Source organism: Lipophrys pholis (genome assembly GCF_963383615.2).
Source record: "Lipophrys pholis genome assembly, chromosome: 18".
Lineage (NCBI taxonomy): Eukaryota > Metazoa > Chordata > Actinopteri > Blenniiformes > Blenniidae > Lipophrys > Lipophrys pholis.
Genome location: NC_137646.1, coordinates 15,952,999 through 15,970,543, shown reverse-complemented (window position 1 = coordinate 15,970,543; position 17,545 = coordinate 15,952,999). Strand labels below are relative to the sequence as shown.

General features: G+C 41.3%; 1 protein-coding gene across 1 annotated transcript in view; it reads left to right on the top strand.

Moving 5' to 3' along the window:
* arap2 (ArfGAP with RhoGAP domain, ankyrin repeat and PH domain 2) overlaps positions 1-17,545 on the top strand; it is a 148,979-nt gene that overhangs the window by 99,023 nt on the left and 32,411 nt on the right. The window contains exons 16-18 of the mRNA XM_080486352.1: positions 1,378-1,522; positions 9,794-9,896; positions 10,485-10,683. Coding sequence (XP_080342478.1) covers positions 1,378-1,522; positions 9,794-9,896; positions 10,485-10,683 — 447 coding nt within the window. The remainder of the gene's footprint in view (positions 1-1,377; positions 1,523-9,793; positions 9,897-10,484; positions 10,684-17,545) is intronic.

Below are 17,545 nucleotides of genomic sequence, written 5' to 3'. Positions count from 1 at the left end.
ACACTGATTCTCGAAAATGCCTTAATATTGAAATAATAACATAGGTGTGATATCTACACATGTGAAAAGTTTAATTTAATTTTAAGGGGAATATAGACACAAATCAGTGCCGCATAGAGGGCACCGAGTGACGTGTGTGAATGCTGAAACGCAGCCTCTTATCTCTTGAGTTTTTAAACAATTTCTTGGTAATGCAGCTCACAGAGAGTCATTAGCTGTGTTGAATAGAGTCGAACTCTTGCTAATTGTTCTCAAACCAATCACTTGAACTGCTGGCACTAATGAATGGCTTTTTTTTGTAAGAGTTTGTAAGAATAATAATAATCAGTATGCAAATGTATGTTTCCATAGGAGCTGTGTTAATTCTGATTTAGTCTTTTGAGTAACGTGCCATTTAGTTTGTCTTATTTTACTCACTTGAAACCTTTTTAGTCTTCGTCTAGTTTTAGTCGACCAAATTCACAGACCCACCGCTTCTCCAGAATATCGGGTCATTAGAAATATTCCTCAGTCTGTTATAGAATGGTATTCAAGTTTCAAAATGCAATACAGACAAAACGCGAAACTTTTCGGAAACAAGAAAAGGTTGAAAGGTTGTCGTGTAAACGGGGCCTCGCCTTCCTATAATACATACCAGACAGTAACACTTGAATAAATGATGAAAATGTCTTTATATATGTCCTTTCAAATAACAGTGCTCTTTCCCTCCATTTTCTTTATACCAGCTGTTATTGTGCCTTTTTCCTTTGTCTGCTGTTTCCATCACGTGTACGTCTGCAGTTTCTCCTCCCACTTTGTTGATGGATTGAATCCACCTTCTTTGGAGGCTGTTTTTTTCTTTTTTTTCTTCCTCTCAAGATGTCTTTCACAGACAACTGAAGGATGAGTGCCAGCCAGACACTCAAACTCCGGTTCGCTTTGGCTTGGTTGTAATGAATTTATTCTTTGTTTACACGTTTTGTATTCTCATGACCTTCTTCTGGCTCGTGTTGTAAGTTATTTTTCTAATAAACTGTGTGATTGTCCTGTCTTTGTTGCCGTGAACAAGCCTGGCATAACAACAGATGATTAGGAATGAAGTGTTTTGGATGCGTTTAAGAATATTCAGTCCTTGATCCCCCGCATAGTAATTGTGGCATGAGAAAGCAAGAGCAAGAAAACGTCCACTCTGTGGGAAATTTTGGATGATATTGATACTTTCTTTACTCCGTGTGAAACACTGTATATCTCGTTTTGTTTGTCATTGAACCTTTGGTCTCCCTGAAAACCAAGATGAGTCGTCTCTCAAGGTTATCCATTGTAAACTTTGATTAACTGCGATTTGTTCAACCCACATGCGTCTTCACATATTGTCTATGATGTGTCTGTACTTTGCAGACATGATACGGCGCTGGTGTACGTTAGAGGGCGGATTCCTGACTTACTACGAGAGCGAGCGCAGCGCCTCCCCCATCGGCCGGGTGGACGTCACGGACGTGGCCAGCCTGACTGTCAGCTCCTCTGAGACCATGACCGGAGCTGGGTATGAACACGCACGCGCATGCACACCACTCAGTGGATTTAATTCGTTTCTCAATCAGATTTCTCAGCAGCAGCCGCACAGACGGTGGCTTTTCTTCCACCACGCATGCACCGAAGCGCCCCGTGTGCACAATGCAGCTACGGAAACAAACCAAAACCAAACTGTTTCCTGTTCGCTCGCCGCCTTATTGTTTTTAGCTGGCAAAATTCTAAACCCCTTGCCATGCCAGGTGGAACACCTTAAACTGGAAAAGATCACATTTCGTGAAAGGAGGAAGGAAGGCAGAGTTCAGGGAAATGCGGATACCATTTATATGCTACAGCTACTGGGATAACAAACTAGGATGACATATAGTTACATGAATGTGGAAACAGGTGCAACAGGCGTTTTTGTTTTTTGTTGTTCTTTTCAGAATTGCGTGATACTGTTGTTATGAGAGCAAGTTTTGGCATATGGCAATCTGGGGTGTGTGATTTATTAAAAAATTTTTTGGTAATGAAGCGTCTATTTTTCTTAAATACAAGTGAAAAACAATTAATTTCCAAAATGAAAAGTGCAGAACGAAATGTAAAAGACAAAACAAAATACAGCTTCTTCGTGTAAATTGACATTCCCATACATAGAGTCAAACCCAACTTCTCCACCTGTATACCTTCTGTTTTTATCCTGCACATTTCTTATTATGATTAAATGTGTTTTTTGTCCCCAATACATGAGAGCAAATGAAAAGCGTATGTTATTCGTCTAATTCCAATGATTGAAGTTGACTCATACACGGATTATTTAAGTTATGGAGCCTTCATTTGAAGCTAATGTGATGTCAAACTTGCTGGTATAGATGCACACTTACAGCGAGCTACAGAATCTCCAAAATCATCAGAAATAAAAAGGAATCACTTCTCCATCATATTTGATAAAGTCTTAAAAACAGCATAATTACAAAGTACAAAAACAGTCAGATTCTAGTGAAAACAAACAAAGCCAACAAATGAATAAATGTATTATATATGGATGAATAAATAATGGTATAAAGTGAAAAGAATGAATAATTCAAATTTCAAATGAAGAGTGGCAGTATTTCAAGCCACCACAGTACACATTGCACATATATTCAGACGTATCCAGACTCCATTTGCAACTCCTCTACCAAATCATATTTTATGCCATTGTTAAACACACAAAAGCACAAACACTCACACATGCATACACACCCACACACTCAAACACACACATATGTGCACACAAAGAAGCTTTGGACTGATTTATTCTCTTATATTGGTTAAATCACAATTTATTGCACATGTAACTCGTATATTACAGAGCTTCAAATAAACACACTCACACACACACACACACATACACACAAAACCTCTCACACTCGCATGTGTAAACACAAGCTCCTGCCTCGTCTCCCTCTCTCATCATATGCCTCATTAGCATAATCTTAGAATGAGCATTATTCAGTTTAACCGAACCATCAGCGCTTTACGAGCACTATATTTCCTGTTTACTCCGGCGGAGACGCAGGCTTTAACTGCCACTTCCTGTGTTCGCTCGTCACCGTGCCACCCTCCTCTCCCTCCCATCATCAGATTATTAAAAAAAAACAAAAAAACAAAACAAACAAAAAAAAAAGTTGCTCTAACAAGAAACTTTTCTTTATTTCTGCTGGATGCGATACAAACACACAAAGACGAAGCAGATGTCTCCATCCCTTCCCGCTCACGCACTTTGCACTCCCACCGGATCGTACGCCGCGTGCCGGCGCGCGTCAAGTCTCCGAGCACGGAGTCTGATAATGGCTTATGATTAAAGCATAAGCCAAGTCCTTAATGACGGCAGCAGATGTTATGAAGAGGGAACAATGCTTTTATTTGTAAATGTTATTTATACCGCCATTAGTAACACATCTGGCCGGCTAAAACTGTGACCTTTCTAACGAGCTGGAATGCGTTGCGCGCGACCACAGCAGCTCGCGGTGATAATATTGTGTGACACACATTGGCCACAAAGCAACGCTGACAAGCACCGTTTTTAGCTTGGCACATGCAGCCGCGGTTACAGGTCACGGCGTCACCCCGAGAGAAGCTATTATTCCTCTGTGGAGTGACGCTCATAATGGCCGCGCGTTTCACTAGATTAAACCCTGCCTCTCGCTGCCGCCTGCTTCCCAAACTTCCTCGGGTTCCCAGCGTGCCTGCGCGCACGTCTCACCTCTTGACTGTCTGCGGCGCTCATGAATATTAATGTATGCAGATGACACTCTCCCACCAGCAGCCTATCACCGTGCTACAGGAGACCGTAGGTGTCGTTCCCATTAAACGCGGCGTTTGGGTAATTTCGGCGTGGCAGAGGACACTGCGAATTATGGAGCTGCCCCGGAACATACGTCCACTAAAGTTGTATGAATATTACAGACCCACTCGTGAGGAATTAATGCAAAGGGAGTATGTTGGATGGTGATAAGCTGAGGCTTTCCAGGGACATCTTTTTTTTTTTATTCCACTCATTTGCCTGTTTCAACAGGAATATTTGATATATTATAGTCAATCCTGACCTTCAAATTTATTTTACAGACCTTGGAAACTATCCACCTTTCTGCTCCCTGCCTGTTCCCCTCTTCCTTCCGTTTTCTTGCACATCTTCACTATGTCACTCTGTTCTCAACTCTCGTGCACAAAAATAGCAGTTTTTAAAACTTTAGATGAAAATATCCGGGTACTGGGAATTAGGGAGTTTCCAGAGCACACAAAATCCTTATGGGGACTATAAAAAGAAGCGACAGGAATGTATATTCCTTTACTTTGTGCATGTTTAAACCACCGGTGACGTGTACACGCAAACTTTGCTCAATAATGATCAACCCTACTCCTTGAATGAAATTGAATTATATTAAAAGTAATCATTTTCATTCTGTGTCGCTTCTAAATGGTTCTCAAGCATAAAGTTGTGGAGAAATGTTCACATCGCTTTGGTGAAACGAATGTTCTACTGTACTCCATCTAAGATGCATAAGAAAATAGTGTTTTTTGCACCTGTTGGTGTTGAACAATGGGCATACAATGTTAATTTGACACACAAGAGTTTGCTTTATCCGCATTAACACCTACTTTTTGCCAATCTGGTCTGCCGATGACTTGGGATCCCTTTGTGTAGCTGGTCAAACCAACTTTTCTTATCCTTTATTGCTTTTCTTTTATATATTCTGCACAAATTTGTTTGGCTCCAAGCACCACTTTTGTAGATTTGGACTGGAGCGCCTTTCATTGAGGTGCGTACTAAACTGTATACACGACTGTTCATATGCGTTCCTGGTAGTTTCATATTTATCAAGTTACCAGTCGAAATATCAGTCGGGGTTTGAATCTGTGTTTGGCTCTCGGTTTGAACACGGTTGTTGGCATTTTCCTTCTTCCGTGTTTCATCACATTTGATATGCTCATTGAGCAAGCCGTGAGCGTATCTTTAGCTCACCGGACTAAAGGAGCATTTTTAGCTCCCACTTCAGAGCAAGCGAGGCAGTTCTCAGCGAGTACCCAACAGATACAAGAAAGTTATTTGTAATTTCTGCTGTATTGTCTATTCCGTGCCAAAATATCCTGGACTCAGAACCCGACTCCTTTCACGTGTGATCTAATTTCAGATGAAGAAGCAACGGAGGCAGGATGTGACGATCATGCATCCGCATTAGTCTCTCAAAACAACCACCTCTGTCAATCATTCGCTGTTTATTTTATCATCACAAATCCAATCAAAGCCAAGACGATCAAAAACTGGGGAAAAAGAGGCGACGTAGGGAAAAATCAGAAACCGTCTCAAGGAAAATGTGTTTAATGTATATCGTTGCAACAAGTTGAAACAAGCAAGGTTTCCAAGCAAAGTAATTATTGGCATCGATAAAACATAGAAAGTCTTTAGAAAGTTTCTGAACATTGGTGCTGGTTTAATCCAACTGAACAAAGTGAATGAAATGGTGGATTCAACATCATCCGGAAAATATTATACAGTATTTCCACCTCATTCATTAAATCCATTACTTCCATCCATACATATTATTCATCCAATCAACCTGAGCGAACACGGCGAGACAATCACAGACACTCACAGAAACACATAAGCCTTGTTCCCACTGTGCAGTACGGCATGGTACGGTTCGGCAAAGCGTACCCAGACGACGCAGGTAATTGACATCATTACGCGACAGTAAGACCAGCGCGGAACACATTTGGTGTTGCGGCGTTGCTCAAGTGTCCCGGCAAAGCCGTGAGGCTCCATTCTCTGTGACACAGCTTGAAAACCCATACCGACGTGCTAAGTACTTCAACGGAGGAGTTACAAATATTTTTACGGTACTTTCGGTACCATCCACAACTTTTGTGGAAACCCTCTAAAACCTGTACTGTACCATACCGTACCGGCACATACATTCATACGTGCAGCCAGTCACTATTTGACTTAACAATCTTGCGTTTGGGTTGTGGGAAGAAGTGGAAGCACCCAAAGTAAATCCACGGTGAAAGGCTCCTTCGGCCACCAGGTTCAATCCAGAAATTGTACAAAACACTTTTAACCACTCTAGCCCCATGCTTGCCCTGTACATTTTATTTTCCAGGTGCATTTTAGTGTGTTCGTGAGACAGTTTGAGACTTTTAGGGGATGGTAGCAGCTAATAAAAGGAGGCTAAAAGACAATCAGCAGGTCCATCTGTGAGGTTTTTCTTCTGTTTTGATAAAAGGTTCAACGTGTTAAGAAAAAAGAATCTTAAAAACAAGCACTTCCAGTGTGGAAACCTTTAAATTTTAGACTCTGCTATGTGGCTTTGCACTTGTGTGACCTGACTAGTTTTCTCTCGATTAGTGTCACAGCCATTGCACCTGTCAATTCCTAAAATTTAGCTAAAGCACACTTCAGGATCCCGGAGTGCTCTCCTCACAATGAGCACAAATACTCAGTGTGGCTCAGGATTGCAGACGAGTAGGAAGTCTTGATCGCTGGCCGCGTGCATCCAGCGAGAGCAGAATTCACAGCTTGTTTAACTGTGATAGTTCCGACATGACTTCTGTGAATAACCTTGTTTCTGGAGTGCGAAAACTTTTAGAAAGACGGAACAAAGTGCACGCCCTTTGAAAGTGGAAGAGAGAAATCGTTTCCTCCATGAACTTCACATACAGCCGAGTTGATTTTCAGCAGAAAGCAGATGCGGTGCAGGAAGGAGCCTGCGTGGTCACGGATGGTTTCGTCTCTTATTGTGCCTTCTGTTGTACTTCATTATCTCGGCACACCTCTCTCTCCCTTTCTTTCCACCTTGCTTCGCCTCTTCTCGCCCAGCCGCTCCTTCCCTCTGGGACTCTCGTGATCCAGCGTTCATCTCTCACCGCTCCTGTCCTTTTCCTTACGATAGCATTTTCCCCATCCCTTCCAATGCTCTCTCGCTCATGCTCCCTTTGGGACCCCCCCCCCCCCCCCCCCCCCCGCCGCCTCCCGGACCCCACCCACCAACCATCTAACAAGCCGCCTGCACACCTGCCCGAGCTGGATACAGTGGGAGGGGTAGGTGTGGGGGTCAAGCAAGGGGCACGCAAACAGCCATGTTTCACCGTTCCTCCGACACGTGTGAGAAGAGAGGCTCGACGCTGCTGCGACCCCCCGTGACACGCCGCCTTAAACACCTATTGCTGTAGCATTTAGAGGCGCCCTCGACCAGTTGATAGAAAGGGAGCTGCTACCCGGCGTTGTGCGCACACCATTAAGGGAGTGATCGTCTGACCTGTGCAACCTTCACTGAGAGAGGTGTGGTGTGTGTGCGGAGGAAGAGGAACCATGAGAAAGATTTTCGAACTGCCTTTTTGCCTTCCGATCTCACCTGCATGTTCATGTGGACATGTATGCATGCTTTTTTTTCTTTTGAATTCGAAAGAGTATGGGTCTGATATACAAATCGACCGGATGCACACGTACAGTTTCTGTTCAAGTCGTCAACCGGGCAGGTGGCGACCCTGTATCGACCCACTGATGCGTGGAAATTTAATGCAATTAAAGCATGATGTAAGTAAGTGTTTTACTACAGGTCTGTGGTAGCCTAGAAGTTAGAAAAGTGAGTTTCAAATCATGTCCTAGCAGATATATAGATATATCAGGGTCAGTTCTACATGTTTGAATTGACAAACGATTGTCATGTAAAAACCATACCCATATTAATAAAAGACATTCAGGGATTGTTTAACGTGACAATGCTTGTTTCAAAAGAGACGTTTTAAAGTGGGAAATTAAAGAGTTCAGGGGTTGGTGTTTGCTGATGCTGGGTGGGAGGGAGTTCCAGAGATGGGGAAGCCAAGCGTCCTGTGGTCACGTGGGCTCGATCGGCAGTTGGGCTTAGAGAGAAGGCAGATCGAAGTGCAGATGTGGTGGAGGTCAGTGAGAAAAGATATGATTCAAGATAATCCTTCTTTTTTTTTTATCCCACAAAGAGGACGTTTGATGTCTTGCAGCGGCAGGTGGACAGTAAAAAGTGTAGCAGAATAATACAAACAATAAGAGCAAATTGTTTTGTTGGAGTTGTTTTTTGTCCCCTATAAATTATCAATCTGAGTTACTTATGAAACGGAAACATTTGTCATACAGAAATATCACAGCCATCCTCTTACTGGGTGATTTATTTTTGAAGCTAAGTAGCTGCTGTCACTCTGATTCCTTTTGACTAAAAGCCAGTATTGATGGATTGTTACAGGAAATAACCCCTGTAAAGAAATAAACTTGTGTTTTTGTCCTGCTTCGCATTATTGCCTTCATAAATGAAGCTAATTTAATGAGTTTAAATGATGAAATACAGTTCACACGAAATACATTTACATGATGTCACCATCACTGCAATGCTGAGTTATTCTATTTCAATTCACTCCATTACAAAAGGCTGGACCCTCCAAAATAGTGTATTTATAATAATAAATCCAAAATTCCCGCACCCCTTGAATTTGAACCTTACTAAAACTAGATTCATAAACTCATAAACTCTATTGTAATTTAACTACTTTCAAAGTCTTTAAAAGATTCAAACCAACAAGCCATTTTAAAACCAGTGGCTTTGAGATGAGGGAACGAAAATTCCACCAGTTCTGTGGTTTGTAGAGTCTAATCTTGCGGCTCGCGACAAAATTCTTGTCGGAGAAGCTTGTCACTGAGAGCACTTGGCTGTCTTTGTCAACCCAATCAGCAGCATGGGTTTGATGGATGGTTGAAGTTTTTGTCGACAGCTGTGAACCTGCCGGCAAAATGTTTTCAGGTGGTCCATCTGTCTGTCCTGCCCATCCTGGTTCCTTCCAGACGCCTGAGGGGGGGGGGGATCTTCTTCCCTTTGGTACGAGTTTCACTTTCCATCCTCGATGACGTGATCAGACTTTGATGGCCAAAGGTCAAGGTCACAGTGGTCACAGTGTAGAAATACCAAGAAGGGATGAATTCTGATTGTTTTTTAAGGAAACAGCAAGTATCATGTTTTTAAATAATACAGTCTTACCTTTCTTTTCATTACTTTTCTCTCGTCTTCACTACATTCAATCTGCTGAATCGTGAACACAATATTGCGTTGGGTGTGTCAATTTGTTGAAATGTCGTTTGTCCGTACGTATGTCCGTGTACTCGCCATTGTTCGTGTTTGTAGCGTATTGCTCTCTGTGTGCATGTGTATGTGGTTTCATGACCAAAGCAACCAATAGCTCTCACTACTGGCCCAACATTAAAACTACATTACCTGCAAGACTGTATGTTTATAAGCTACTTTTCTTCATTTTGATATGGACTGTGTGTTTTGGCTCCAGACTAATTGTATTTATTGGAGCAAACATTGGTTCTTTTAGTCATTAAGACCTCTGCCTTAGCAGAATATTAACACTATTTGCCAGTGCAGTGTAAACACACAGAGAGAATCAAGGTGAATAGGGAAAGTAAAAGAGCAGCGCTGCACCCATCTCTCTCGCTATCGCCGGAGCAGCCTTGAGGAAAGCTCTCGACACTCCAGCGCCCTGGTGAAGTTTTCTCTGCAGCAACAGATTGCTGCTTGTAATCACGTATTCCTCAAACGTTCCCAGAGAGCATCGATCCAAGTGGAAGTAACAAAGTAAACAGGTTATATAGGATGCTGTGTATGTGTGTGAAAACATGGATGTTTTAGTTTTTTTTTTGGGGGGGGGGGGGGTGCTTCTTCACTTTCTGCGTGAGTTTGTGAAGAGTTATTCCTTCACGGATTCCTAATAGTGAGTTGTACGTCTCCGGCAGGGCTGTTTACACCGTGGAGCTGTACCTGCAGACGGAGCGGCTGCTGATCGTCGGAGCCGAAACACAGGAAACGCAGCACGACTGGATTCAGGCGCTAACAAAGGTGGCACACTACTGCAGAGGCACACACTCTACTCGCTCACTTCTTTACTTCTTTCATGCTTTCTTTTTCCACTTAAAAGTCAAAAAAAAAAAAAAAAACCTGTCTGAATGTGCAGCCAGAACTCCAACACATCCTTCCTCCACTCCCTCTGCTCCTTTGCGATGCACATAAGCTGAGCCCCGCGCTGCCTGTACTTCTTTCAGTAAAACAAGTGGTCTTGCTATCTCTCCCCCCACATGCTGACAGGATCTTGTAATAACACCCTACATAAATATGTCCCCTGTTCTTTCTTTTATCTTCTTAGTCCCAGGCAACTCCACCAGAGATAGGAGGAGGTATAGCTGCTTCGGTCCATATGTCTCCCCATCTGCACCACACGCCTTACAGAACTCTGTTTTTTCAGTGTGAATCGCAGAACAAGGCCCAGACGGCGCCTGGCAGGAAGGAGGGTACAGCGAAATGTGGAAAAAGATGCACCCCTTCAACATCGATGTTGCACTCGTGTGTGTCTGTTTTGAGCCAAAGCTCCTCTTTGGAGAAATTCTTCAATTAGTGACGGGACTGTTTTCTTGTTTGCTTGACCCGCAGTGCTTCGTCCCGGCTAAATTGGAGGGGTTTGTGCGGAGAGACAGCGAACTGATTGGCAGGCTGCACTACAAAGAGGGCCATGACCTCTACCACTGGAGGTTGGGCTGGTTTATGCTGGAAGGCTCTGTCCTGCACTTCAGCTCCGGAGAGGCGGAGGGAGAGGAGGAGGTCCTACAGCTCAAACAGCTACAGGAACTCAGTAAGCACATCACATACTGTATGTGCAATGTGATTTTCCTCTTTCTGACTTCCTGTGCAGAGGAACTCTGCCTAGTCCTGGTTGTGATTTACTGTTCAGACCACAGAGCAGATGCTTCGTTACTGTACTTAGATAAGGGGGTTTCCATCACCGTTCTTCACTTGTGACTATTTCTTTCGGATTAGTTTTCACCTTGAAGCCGCACATTTGAACACAGATGTTCCCAGTATGAAACCTCATCGTTGTGTTGACAACCAATTCAACCTAAATAAATGGGATAGCAACGCGATAAACAAACAACAAAATAGATACTTTCGTGGATCCATCAGTGATTTCATCTGCAAAAAAGAATAGAGACTGAAACAAATTGGGAAACAGAACAGGCTGAATGGGAAATCTTCACTTTGATCGACCTTCTTTAATAGAAAATATTCAAGTTGTTTGCTTACAAGATTTAAAAAAAGAAAAAAAGAAATCTGGTAGCCTTCGAATGGCTCCCTTTCATTTATGAGGTGATCGCTTCTCTTTAATTTGAGCACAGATGCAATAAGACTAATGGACTTTGCTCATGCTGCACATACTTGATCAGTCAAACTCACCTATTTGCTCTCAGATTCACTCACACACACACACAGCAGCAATGCCCAGGGCTGCCGATGCAGAGTGCTCCCACGTTAAGAGAAAGTTCTGCTTTAATGCCATCACATATCGACGACCACCAGCTGAGTACAGCTGTTCTTAACATGTTAATATCATGTGGATTGTGAACAACATGATAACAATCAAAGATTATACAGATTATAGTTAATTAGATTTTTATTTATTTATAAATTTTTTTGTCTGCCCTTCAGCACAGGTATTGTAGAATACACACAATTTTCAGATCAATTATAAGGTAAGTCCATTTAAAAACACAGACGGAGCCGAAAGTACTCATTCTTCAAGGGTAAGCTATTCATCCTCCTCGAAGCATTTGTCTTCTCTCTGTTAAGAATTAATGACGAAATACTTTATGAAGTTTTAACAGATTTTGTTGGATTTCGTGAAAATCAGTTTTCCAAGACTTTTCGATCAATTTGTTGTGAGGGTAGGGAGAACAGTTCAGTAAGATTGTTTTTTTTTATATATATATATATATATATATATATATATACTTCTACTTTTATTTACATACACAAGTTTCCCCGGAGATGGGAGTCCGAGCATTTTCTAAAAGTTCCACTTTAGGAACCGTTTTCAAAAAAGGTTGTGGTTTCCATCACTCTGAGCACCAAATGTCTACAGAAACCTCAAAACAAATGCAGTAATTTCACAATATAGATGCTAAGTTTTGTTGCTTTTCAACAGACTCAGACTTTTTATTGTACTAATGCATTAAACCTTCAATTAATGTGTGTAATCGGAAGACTTTTCGGCTTGTCGCTCCATTATAACTGTTCTCTTAGCCTTTGTCTTTTCAGTCTCAGTAGGAAACAATCGTGCGAGGGTAAAGTGAAAATATAATGTATTTATAAGGGGTGGTGCTCAGTCAGAATGAGGTCAGTAAAGGTATATTTTAGATAATGCATTGAGAGGCGAACGTCAGCTCGTTTGAGATTGCGCTTTTGTCAAGCTCTTTGCAGAATCTGGCATGAAAATGTGCTTTTACAGAGAGTAATGTGGCATCCATTGCGCTCACTATAATGCATACTTTTCACAGTAGGAGGGTGTCACGGTGCTACTGTTCCCACAGCCCACTTACATTGATTTTAGCCAATGTGTCCGCGTTTCTGGCAATTGCGAGCTATTTAAAAGACGCTTGACTGCAGGAATTCTGCCAGGCGGCGTGGAAGGCTCCAAAAGTTTGCGCACACTTTGGCAGATAATAACGATCTCGGGACATTTCAATTGATTGCGCCAGTGTGACGTGGGAACAGGAGGAGGGGAGAATCAATGGATCTTTTTTAATCCACTTACAGCTCGACATGGATCAAATCGCGCAAAGCGCCGCCCCATCCTCTCACCTGGGGCGGGATAAAGAACTGCAGCCGTGTTCATTTTTATTCCCGGCTTTCTCAAACCATATTTGTCACAGCTGGGGAGCCGTTGGCGCCAGAAGGGACTGCGTTTTGTCAGGGGATGGTAGGTTCTGGAGCACTGAAAGGATCCCTTTAGGATTCACAGTCTGTGACATGGGATTAACTGTTATTTTCTCTATAGTGACACCGCCACATGAAAGGTGCCCTCGTGTAGCACCCAGGGATTAAATAAATACACTTTTCAATTAGAAATCGGGACATGTTTCCAACGCGTCTCACTTCAGACCGCGTCAGGAGTGCACTGCAAGTGTGATTTCGTCTGTTACCAGTTTATTTTTTTCTGTCTGCCAGGTTGTTAATTAATCATACTAATGGTTTCTAAAACATACTCAAACTACTGAGGGCAAGTCGTGCAATCTGAAGTTGAGGAAAAGTTTTCCCTCAATGGGGGGAAAATAAAAGATTAGTAGTTTGACTTGGAGCCCACCTTTTGCTTTAGAGCCGGGAAGACGGAAATAAGCGAATTCAGACCTTGAGCCCTGTGATTTGCATCACGCGGGGAAAGCGAAGGGAAAAACTGTATTCCCTGAGAAGTGGGGAACTGGATGGGATTTGCCAACATTGTGTTTGATGACGGTGTGTTTTATCTGCTCCCCTTCCAGGGTCGCCACATAAGGTAATTTCATCCTCATGTTTTTTTCATCCTTTTTGCGCTGGCTCTTCCTGACGCGGGCTTTGTAACCCTTTATAGGGAGCTCACTGAAATAATTAAATCCCGTTATTGTAGAATATCAGCTTATCATACGAGACTTTATGAAATGAGGAAAAAACATTTGATGATGAAATGTTGACCAAAACCACACTGTTTCGCATATCGGTCTTAAAAAAAAGGTCTCTACATTTTCAAAATAAATCTTCCTGAAGTATACATGACAGCATTTTCAAGTGAAAACTTTTAAACTGAAAGTGGCCCAACGTGAAAATGGCATCCTTTTTTAGCGATCCGACCGTTTCCATGTAAACAAGCATTGTTTTCAAAACAATCCGACGAAAATGCAAAAACGATGCATTTTCACTCGAGACACCTAAATGTTATTCGGAGAAGCGTGGAGGAGAAACATCTGGGTATATATTCTCACAAAGTTTTGGACATCCTGCACATGTGCCTTTCTCAACGTACTGCAACATCTTTATTTGTATTAGTAGCAGGATTTAATAACTTATGTTGATAGTTACATTAAGAATGTGAAAAGAGGAAAACAATAAAAAAACAAAAAAAAAACAAAGGACGCGTTTCCTATGGCCCGACATACATCTTCAGGGTGTTTAACACTCTTGAAAAATCTGTGAAGCTTCCGAGTCTTTGGGGTCATTATAAAATGGTTTTCACTTGTATAGCGCCTTTCAGCTGCGTGAGCAGCCCCAAAGCGCCTCATCACATTCACCCATCCCAAAACTAAGCTTTTTAAACCAGGGGTCTGCTTTCTAGACTTTTTTACAAAATCACATGAAATTTTTATTTCGCACTGTTTTTTAATTTTGTACACGGCAGACAATCTCTTACAGAGGTGACACATTTGACACGAAAATAAAAGAACGTTTCGAAATCCACTCAACGAAAGCATGTGTTGCATCCTATTATGTCACCTGCCGGGGATTAATGCTGTTTGTGACCGCAGCTATTGAGTTTACTGAAAAATTGATGGACTTAGACACAGCTTTAGTTGGTTTTTTTTCCATATTTAATATGTCATTAAAACCATTTTTTAAATACTGGTAAGGACACAAGGGCACCGATCTGCCTCACCCGCTTGGTTGCAGCTATGATCACTCTCTAGCTCTGGCTAAAAAAAAAAAGAAAAGGTTTTTTTTTTTTAACCACAACAAGCAGCTGCAGCTGGTTTGTCATCCACCTGGTGAGATCAGCGAGACACCATTGATTGTGTGCAACTGACGTTTGACCACCGTGTTCCTCTTGTTTTTGAAGCCGTCAAAGTGTTGCTATGCAGAAACTTGGCACAACAGCAGCTCGTGATAAGAACCCAAATACAGTTTTTACACATATTTATTGGGGAACAAATTGCATTTCTATCAATAATTAAAAGTAGGCCTGTAAGTGCTGGTATGTTTTCATTCATTATTACCATTATGTTTTACTTAGTTTGGTGTAAGAAATTAACAACTTCCGTTTTTATTGTAGTTTTTCACTTTATTAAATTCACAAATAAACTGCATTTTTGGGTATCAGTACAAACGCAATCCATAAAGAAATGCTTGTCAGGACATTGATGGTCTTGCTAGGGAAACAAGCTTGTCATCGGAAGTTGCTGGTTCGAATCCCTCTGCTGACCGAGTATCATAAATAGATAAGAGAATGTGATGAGAAAAGATGATTACTGCAGCCAATAATATACCAATACATAAATCGAACTGAATTTCTTCCAAAGAAAAGGTTTCTATGTGAAACATGGACTAGGCCTCTCTGGTTGGATTTTCTTCCACTTCATGGCAAGTTTTTATGTTATTGGCTTTACTACATTAAAAGTATACTAGTATAACGGTTTCCTACAAATTATTGTTGTTTTAATGGGTTTTGAGGCATTGGGCGAGTTTCAATTAATAGAATAAGGGAAAAGATTTCTCATTTAAGTGTGAGTGGGCCTCGAAAGAACTGAAGTTGGACGAGATGTTAATCACAATGACGTTCATCAAGTTTTCAACACTCACTTTTGAAGTTCAAGTTACTAAAACTAATTTATAGATACATTTTTTTAAATATTCTCTTTATTGATCCAGTTTTATTTTGAAGTCGGTTTGTCATTGAATGAGGTGCCGCCCAATGTAAACTCCAGTTTGCAGATTAGTTCCGAACAACAGACTTGAACAAACCGCGAGTTAAATTCCTTTTTGAGACTTTAACCTGGAGGTCTCAAACACAGTGGCTGGATTCGGCTAGTGGTCAGATTGTGGATATTCCAGTCTGCCGGGCCTCGGAAGATTTCCTGATTTTCAAGTTGGATTCTAAACGGCTCATCTAAACATTTAGTTTTCCTTCCTATTTTCCCCTGCATGTTATTAATTCTTCTTTTACTAAACCCCCATAAGTAGTTCTGACTGTCACTCAAAAGTGATTGAATTATTTCTCCGCCACGTGTTGTATAAGTGGATAAATTTGCAAGTACAAAAATAAAAGAAAGTGATCCCCAAAGAAAGAGACTCCGGTAGCTCTGGAGATGGCTTCCTGGGGGCTCAGCTGTGTACTTGAGAGGAGATTGATCTTTTTGTGATGTCTCGTGTCAAGATATCTGCCGCACAAATAACAGGAACCAAAAGAAAATGAGGGGAAATGACAGATAGAGCCAGATAATCATTAACCTGTCAGTGCACAAATCAGCCTTTCTCTCGCGGAACTTTGAGAAATGAAAGGTTTTCAAACAAGATAAGCACATTAACTTTAAACTCACTCAGAGGCGTTCTCGCTTTCTCTTGCGGCAATGGGCTAAATAATGAATTTTTTTTTTTTTTTTTTAAAAAGACAAGAAAATTAATCCCAGTGCTGTGCTCAGTCATCCGAAAATTAAGATAGACATCAGAACAATCAGCAGTCCAGCAAAATCAGTGGTTCCACTGAAGTTTGTCCATGCAAGAGGATCATTTGAAGGATTTAGTTTTTAAGTGGCGTTTCCACTAACATGCTGATCTTAACATTAGTGTAACTGAACGTAAGTTTCTACACAATGTTCACAAGGTTGTAACCAACGTCTGTTCAGTGCCGGTCGATAGGGTGTAATGTTGTGATTTTTAAAGCAAGTTTTCTTTGAAATTAGGTAATCTAGGTAAATCTATCTGTAGATAGCTGCTGCATTAAACAAACTGTTACTCATACTCAAGGCCCTGCAAGTCCCTGGTTAGTAATTGGATGACTTGTTAATATCATCCATCGACTCTACCAGGGGTCTGCAACCTTTATGACCAAACGGGCCGTTTTTGTCACTTTCCACCAAATCAAATTATCGGTTGAGCCGCAAAACACGTTTTAAAATGTTTTGTCTATATATTTGATATACGTACAGAAATTTGCATTCATGAAGTTTCAATTCAGGAAGGTACATATTTCATTATATTCTCAGCTGTTTTTGGACTTGATTTGGGCAGTTTTTTCTTTTTTTAATTTTAAGACAGTTTTGACATTTGAGCTTTTTAACCACTCTGGCCCTCTTTTTTAGAAGTTGTGCATGTTTTTCCCTTATTTTTAAGTTTTTTGTTTTTTTTTGTAATTCTAGTCATTTTCCATTTGTTTATTTGTAAGCTGGGTTGGCCTTTCTTTTCCCATTTACAGTGGTTTTATCTATATATTTTCTTTCACAGGTGGAGAAAACCAACGCCCACACATGCAAACTCTGCTTGATCAGGTTTTATGTCACATTCAAGAGATTCTCGCTGTGAAGTGAGTGCCTACCATTACACAGCCTAGAAAAAAAAAGAAAAGAAAGAAAACTCACAATATGCCCCTCGAATCAGTGTAATTTTGGTTAGGAAAAGCTCCTCCAGGAGGCTCTGAACAAATTAGGAAGAGAACAAGGCTGCAGACTCGGTTCCTTATCACACAAACATATTAAGTAATAAAAACAAAATCCCTCTGCGCTGTAGGACGGATAAAAGAGGATTGCTGTGTGTTTGTTCAAACGACTATGACAAGTGTTTTTGCGTTTACCTGATAACACTGTTAATAGACCTCTCTCAAGTCAATATCAATCTCTGAAGTTCTGTGCTTTCTTCTCCCGTTGTTTGGATCAGAATGAAACGCTTTGCCCTTGAAAATCTGCCAAAGAAAAGAAACAGCA